This window comes from Apis dorsata, unplaced genomic scaffold, assembly GCF_000469605.1.
Source record: "Apis dorsata unplaced genomic scaffold, Apis dorsata 1.3 scaffold_376, whole genome shotgun sequence".
In the NCBI taxonomy this organism is placed as follows: Eukaryota; Metazoa; Arthropoda; class Insecta; order Hymenoptera; family Apidae; genus Apis; species Apis dorsata.
In genome coordinates this window covers 563,799-571,509 of record NW_006263639.1, presented here as the reverse complement: position 1 = coordinate 571,509, position 7,711 = coordinate 563,799, and the positions used below count along the sequence as shown (strand labels likewise).

The 7,711-nt window shown below is 36.8% G+C and overlaps 1 protein-coding gene and 1 long non-coding RNA gene across 10 annotated transcripts in view; one reads left to right on the top strand and one right to left on the bottom strand.

Moving 5' to 3' along the window:
• Window positions 1-5,135, top strand: part of LOC116186008 — a 13,028-nt gene extending 7,893 nt beyond the window's left edge. Inside the window, exon 2 of the long non-coding RNA XR_004150929.1 lies at window positions 4,998-5,135. This is a non-coding gene — a long non-coding RNA (uncharacterized LOC116186008). The remainder of the gene's footprint in view (window positions 1-4,997) is intronic.
• The window catches only part of LOC102671276 (troponin T, skeletal muscle), a 17,905-nt gene extending 10,200 nt beyond the window's left edge, over window positions 1-7,705 (bottom strand). For 3 of the 9 annotated variants that reach the window (XM_031512006.1, XM_031512007.1, XM_006618825.2), the window contains exons 1-2: window positions 7,337-7,701; window positions 4,477-4,522 (exon numbers count right to left, since the gene is read on the bottom strand). In XM_031512006.1, the coding sequence (XP_031367866.1) occupies window positions 4,477-4,502 (26 nt within the window). In that variant the 5' untranslated portion in view covers window positions 4,503-4,522; window positions 7,337-7,701. Of the gene's footprint in view, window positions 1-934; window positions 959-2,790; window positions 2,822-4,476; window positions 4,537-5,031; window positions 5,154-7,336 lie in introns of those variants that run through there. The other 6 variants (XM_006618827.2, XM_031512011.1, XM_031512010.1 and 3 more) reach the window with 4 other exon arrangements.
• Window positions 7,706-7,711: the final 6 nt, after the last annotated feature.

The window sequence follows — 7,711 nt, the reverse complement described above, 5'->3', positions numbered from 1 at the left end:
AAAAAAAAAAAAAAAAGAAAGAAAGAAAAGAAAGAGAACTGTCGGAGACGCGAAATTTTATGAGATCGAAAAGGAGAGAAAAAAGAAAATAAAAGAAAGAAGAGAAAAAAGAGAACCGTCGAGAATTGGACGATAAAAATCGAATAAAATTGACTCACTCGCGAGGAAGACTCGTTGTTACAATTATCGGTGGGAAAAAAAAAATCAACTTTTTCTCGCGGAGAATTTTCGAAAATTGATCGCGTCCATGTAAAAAATATTCTCTGTTTAAGAAGGAGAAAGTATAAAGAGAAAGAGAAGAGGTAACAATTAGGACGAATATTCTTGAAAAAAGAATATGTTGTTTCTTGCAGAAAGAATCGTCAGTTGTTGCATCGACGACAAAGCGGGAAAAAAAAAAAAAAAGAATTCGACGAAAAAAAATTTTATCTCGTTGGATATAAAAAAAAAAAAAAGAATAATACACCAATGAACCATAGAAAGCGTGAGAATAAAAAGTACAGAATAAAACATAGACTGATTTTGTCTCGTGGTATAAGAGATTGTATACTATGAAAAAAAAAAACAAAAAAAAAAGAATACATCGCATAATACAAAGAGACGAAATAGCGCATACGAATAAATAATATACTAAAAAAAAACTTGTATAAAATACAAGACGACAATCACAACAACAACAATAATAACAGTTAAACGATTAAAAGAAAGAGGGGAAAAAAAAAAAATAAAAAAAAAAATGAAAGAAGAATGAAGAAATGAGAAAGATAGAGGAAGAGAGATAGCGATAGAGATAGAGAGAGAGAGAGAGAGAAAGAGAAAGAGAAGTGATAGGAAAAGAATGAGAATACTGAGAAAAAGACGAGAAGTGAACATTGCCAAATAGCTGCCTGAACAAGATACAAGGCGAGCGTAGAATTGTTTTCAAGGGACTTACTCGATCTTCCTGCCTTCCGGCTGCCTTTGATTTTTCGATTTTTCGATTCGCGCCGCGTTGGTCGTTTGGTCGATGGTGATTGGTGGTTTGATCGATTGGTCGATTCGTATTTTTTTTTGTGTATTGTTTGTGGAGATATCAGACGAAGGGATGGATTGTTATAGACGGAGTTGTGAGCAAAAAACAGAGAGAAAAACAAAAAAAAAACGAAGATCATAAACCAAAGTCAGATAGGATTTTCATTCGATTTTGTTTGTTGAATCTAAACAAATGTAATGATCGATGACCGGCTCGAGTCAATGTAAAAAGAAAAAAAAAAAATCGAAATCTTAGAATCGAGCATAATTATTCATCCCCACCCTCCTCTACAGTGCTCTCTTTTCATTGCCAAATAAGAGAAACACGGGAGGAAACGACGAGAAATATGTATCAGCCCCGTGGCGAAGAAATGCGCGCTCCTTCTTCAACGATATTTCTCGTCGGTTCACTCGAAACGATTCAATATTTTTCTTCGATACATTCACTCGAAAAATTGTTTCACTTGATAATAAATTACGGGTATAAAAAAAACGGAGAAGAAAACATTGAATCGTGCGTTCGCAAGCGAACGAAATTAAGCTAAAGTATAATCTCGATAGGATTGTTTGGCGTAGATTTAAGACCCGTTTCATCATAAAAAACGACATCGTTGAATTTAATATAGGACTCGAAGTTCGAAGATACAGCGCCATTCGTCTGCTCTATTTTTGCGGGAGAAGCACGACTGTTCTAATTTTAACAATAGTTCGAGAGAGATCGCTCTCAGGCACGAACACGATTTTTCGATACAGCTATTGCCTTCGAAAAGTTCTCCATTCTACTTCTCTTACGAAGTAGACGTATATAAAATCTATGATTGGAGATTAATAATACGTTTATTATATATTTGTTGATAGAAATCGAATATATATATATATATATATATATCGTTTGATACGATTTAATAATTATGGAATAAAAAAGAAAAAAAAATGGCACGAACGTGAAAATCGTAATTGATAAAATACGATTCGAATCGAATCGCAATTACGATAAAATAATCGCGATGAATCATCACTTGTTTTCGACATATCGTTCGAATTATATATTACGAAATATTGTTTTCTATTTTATTGTTGTGTAAACCGGCATTCAAGGTGACAAGATGGCCGCGCCAAACAGTTAGTCCTATTTTTGTAAAAAAAAAAGACATGTCTCTCGAATAATTCGAACTGGGTTCATGTTTCTTGCATGCAATATTTAGTATTTCTATGATCGTACGAAATTACATAAGTTTGCAACAATAACGCTTTTACAGTTTCAATTTCAATAATATTGTTTCACAGCTATCAATCGAAATTATTTAATGTCAAAAATTCGAACGAAATTATAAACCGAGAACGATCTCTCTGGAAATTAAAAAAAAAAAAAAAAAAAGAAAAAGAAAAAAATCGAATTATTGTCCAAAAACCAAATTTCTATCGGAACAAGCAGCAAAAAAAAAAAAAAAAAAAGAAAAAGAAAAAAATCGAATTATTGTCCAAAAACCAAATTTCTATCGGAACAAGCAGCAAAAAAAAAAAAAAATCAAGGAACGAAACGAATCAGGATTGGAAGAACTCTCGCCTCGAACCGTTAACCTCTAAACGAGTGTAAAATCTAAAATCGAGATTATAAAACGACAACTACGATTCCTTGGTGACTGCGCGGTGGTAGCAGACACTTAAACGCGCACACGCCTCTGGAACTTACTTCCTGGAATGAGAAAATAAGAGAACATGGACGTTAGATGTATTTTTGGAACGATCTCGTGGAATTAAGGAATTGCCAGCAAACACTTACGTTTCCTCGACCACCTCCTCCTCGCTGCTGTAAAACAGAAAATGGAAAACGGTATTTGTTAGTTAACGGGTAGTTAAGGGCTGTGTAAAGGGGGCTATCGAATGAACAATTAAAAAAGAAAATAATAACAACAATAGGGGGGCTCTTGGGGGGGCTAAGGGGCAGGTGAAATTTCTTCAGCATCGAATTACTCGTTGAAAAATGTATTCTTTCTATTTCTATTTAAATCGATTAAGTATATTATGCAATTTAATTAATCGATATATGAAAATAATAAATTTTCAGTAGCTAAAAATAATATAATTGATTGATGTGATCTAGTGAAACGAATATGTAAAATACAGGACCAAATATTAGAAATAATAGGCTTAGCCGATGTTTTTGATGGAAAAAAAACGTGAATTATATTTGCAGATATTCATTCATTACGACAAAATTAACGGTTAATAAATAATCGAGTTAAATACTATAATTTATTATTCGTGAAATTTACGATTTGGGCGCAATCTGAGCAAAGAAAACGGACAAATTTGCGGAGATAATTTATTATGACATTTTTGGACACATCCGTCCACCCGACTGAATATAGATCCACCGTTCGATCCAACCCAATGATTCATCCCCCCTAGGATATCTGTTGAATTTCCTCGTTTTAAAAATAAACGAAAATCTCTTTGAGATCGACCGTGATCTCGTTTTTTTTTTCTTTATAACGATTCTCGTTGAAACGAAACGTTTATTGAAAAAAGAAAAATAATTCGAGCGATGAAGGGAAAAAACGAAATAGAGAAAAGAACATCTTCAGCGAGCAATTCGATCGAGGGAGGGTGTGCACGATTAAAAAAAGAGAAAAAAAGAACATTCACGATTTCTTCAACACAAAGACACGTGGGCACGAGGGGGTGGGGTAGTTCACTTTTAACAATAAAACTCGGGGGGTGGGGGGTTGAGGGCAGACAAGGGATATTGACGAGAACAAGTACGAAACAATAAGGGGGTGAGTGACACATATCATCATCACGACGAGATTCTTCATCTTACGTGGACTTCAAATTCATTTTTCTTGAATATCGTTCATTGTATGATCGACAACGATCGACATTGAATGGGAGGGTATCTCGATAATCCTCGACTTATGTAGCAACCTGACCCGTAATCGTCGCATCGAGAATAGTAAAATTCTCGATCCTGGAAATCGGCTCTAAGAAAGAACTAAGCATGAATTCTATCGACGACATGTTTCGACATGTGACGCTTCGATGGCCATATAAATATATATATATATATCGTAATATATTCACTTAATTTATATACTCAAGCTCGGCTGAGATATATCCTCGACATTCCCCGCCGCTTCGAGAGCTTCCAATTTCATGGATATTTCATTGCTCGATACACGTGCTCTTACGTAACTTTCAACTTATCAATCCTCCTCGACGCACTTGTTTCTCTCTCTCCCTCTCTCGTGATTTATTCGCTCGTTAAAAAATCGAAAATTTCGAATTTTGTTTCACTTCGAAAAAATTGTATATAAGAAGAGAGAAGGAGGAAGTTTGATCAAGAAAGAGAAACGAGTCTCGAGAAACGAAATTAAAAAAAGTGGAAGAGGGAATGTCGAGAATATCGAATATTGAAATATTTATCTTGGAAAGATTCTTCCTTTGAAATTTTGAAATACTTACGAGTATTGCTCCTCGTCGTCAGACATGTTTGCTGGTGGTCACGGTACTGCAACACGCAAACAAAACCACCGATTAACACAATTTATCCTTAACAGTGGGCAGTGTCTTCGTTATATCCTCACGATCTCTTATTCGGTTGCTTAATCTCAAATTACGATATTTTTCACACGAGAGGAGGAAAGGAACGATCGGATCGTCGCTTTATTCTCGATATTCTGAATTTTTCCCGGCGGAAAAATTTACAATAGCTTCGCGAGATCACACTTTCGACGAGGGAGAAATATCGGCCCTTCGTCCGATTCTACTTCTCTCGCGGTCGATACACTCGAATCATCGGTATAAATCGAAAAGAAAAGAAAGAAAAAGAAAAGATAAAAATCCGCGATTCGATCGTCCGCTTTTTTCCTAGGAATGGAGGTGGAGCACTTCTCACAAAAAAAAGAAAAAATTTTAAAATAAACAAATCGAGGGGTGAAAAAGAGGGAGGAGGAAGAGGGAAGGCGAGAGGGTGAGAGGGTGAGAGAGAGGAGGGTGGTTGTCGAGCATAAATCGAACCTTGCTCCGCCACGAGAAAGAGAAAGCTAGAAAAGAAAGGAAGAAGTCGAAGGGGCGAGACGATGCACTGGTGCAAAGGTAATCTGATATTCTGAGACGAGAAAGAGAGTGCCAGTTTGCTAACCCTGGCCGCAAGCTCGACGTCGCAAGCTCTATAAGGAGTCATCCCCTTCTCTTCCTCGTCGCTCTCTAATTTTAGAAAACCAACTCTACTCTTCTCTCTCTAACTCTTTCTCTCTCTCTTTCTCTCTCCCGTCATTCGTTTATTGGCTTCTCTCTCTCTCTCTTTCTTTCTCTCTACTCCTTTTTCCTCCCTTCTTTCTCTCTTTCTTTTTTCCCCCCTCGCTCTGTATGGAGGTTTCCTCCACCTCCATAACGTCTTCGTTGCCGTTGTCGTCATCGAGCTTGCCGATCGTTTCCTGTTTTCACGAACGGATTAAACTTCGATCTCGATAACACAATTTTTCTTCTTCTTCTTCTTCTTCTTCTTCTTCTTTTTCTTTTTTTTTTTCCTTCGAGTCGCACGATAAAGTTTTTCTTTCTCCCTTTTTCTTTCTTTTCTCTCCTTCGCTCGTGATATTCTTTCATCATGAGTTTCGAAACAGAACAGTTTTTTTTTCGAACGAATCGTGAAAGGATCGAAATTCACGAGATTCAAGATTGAAAGAAAATTGTTCGTGCTTGCAGAATGTTTTCGAAAAATTATCCGACACGGTGGTTGGTGTTGCAGACGTCCAGTGCGATGGCTGACACGAGGTGTAGGAGTGGAAACAATATTATATAATCACATACGTCATAATCGAATCTTGAAATGGGATATTGCTCATACATTTATAGGCGATGATTTATCAGACGCGATCCTATTCGCGCTCCTTTACCTATGTTGAGAAAGGGAAGTGATTTCTCTCTTCATTTATAAATCTCAAGAATTGAAAAATTTACTTTCGTGTACACGTATTTCCAAAAATGGTAATACGACGCGAAGAGAGGTAAATCTATGGAAAAATATTGAACGGCGTAGATCGATATTTTTGTTATTTTGCCAATTGTAGATCATGTATATTGAATTATATTTTTAATCGAATAAACGATTCTACATTTTCGATGTATTTTTCCATGCAGATTCCATTTTCTTTGAATTTTACATTTTCCAGTTCCGAGAAATCGTGGAGAAACATTGAAATTTGTATAAAATATTCAATTTTAAAATTCGTATCATATAAAAAATTTAGAAAAATCAAAAGTTTTGTGTGGAAAATTATAAGTATCTTTTTTTACAAACTTGTAAAAATGATGTATCTTACGGTTTCTCTGTTGTTCAAGCTCATTCAGCGGTTCTTTTTATATGTCCTTGGATATTTTTATTAAATTATGAGTTATATTCACGAATCAATCGAGACGTTTTAAATTTAATCGAAACGATTAACCAGTCACATTATAATTGTCCCCATCGAATACAAGCACATTAAGGAAAAACGAGACCAAACTCGGCATGTTCGCCATCACGTTGTTACAGACATCCTCCAGAAATTTGTTCGATTACCCTTCCGTTGGAAAGTATGAAAATCCAGAAACTCGAGAGAGAGAGAAAGAGAGAGAGAAAGAGAGAGAGACGAACGAGATCTTCAAATTATGGCCCCAGTAGATAATGTCACAGCATGATCAGACGCCACTTGCACAAAGGTTTTTTTTCTTCGTAAAATCCTCTTTGGAAACGAGTATTTAAAAGTCGATGTGCACAGATCAATTATCCTTCTTATTATAGTTATTTATATATTAGTTATGACAGTTATCTATATCATCCAGCTCAAGTTTTCACGATTACCCCTCTAAGAAAAAAAAAATGTACGATTCCCACCCCACCCTCCACTCCTCCTAAGATCCAAAGAATTCCATCTTCACTTCCAGTTTCACTTTCACACTCGAATCTTCCATCAAATCCTCCTACCCCCTCCTTCCCCTTCCGTGATATATATCGATCCACGGAACGGCAACGAAGACGAGGAAAATGTTCTTTCTCATCTTTTCATCACCGACGTCTAATCGTGTTGTATCACTGCATAACGAATCCATCACGGCGAAATCACTGATTCGAAAAAATTCCCATCGTATAGAAATGGAAACACAACGATGATGGCTCAAGATTCAAAATGCGAGAACGCGTAAATAATATACTATATCACTGAATCGAAAGCAGTTAAACAGACAATATATATATATATATATATGAAGATATATGGAAGCACATACATTTGTATAAAAGAAAAGAAAAAAAAAAAAAGAATTAACAATCAAAGAGACTTACACTCGAGCGGTGTGAATGTGTATGGCAATGTTGTGTATGTGGGTGGGTGGGAGACGCGTGTGTATGACGTGTATGAGGGTTCGCCTCGGAGCACCAGCCGAGCAAGTAGATGCTTCTGAACAGGCACGCACGGAAGAGCTTTTGCCGGTGGAATGTGGAGTCCGCGACGGCTTGAGCGGCTCTGAAGTCCTGCGATCAGGGCCTGGACACCACCAAGACTCGGAACGATGCCTACACGGCCGACTCGGGATCGCTCCCTTTCATTTAGCTATTAATAGAAAGGAGATCCACGTCTGTGGGCCGCGAGCGTGATACGATCCTGGCACGCTACTATTTTCGTACTCCTTCTACAGTGCCCGTGCCGTGGATCTCGTT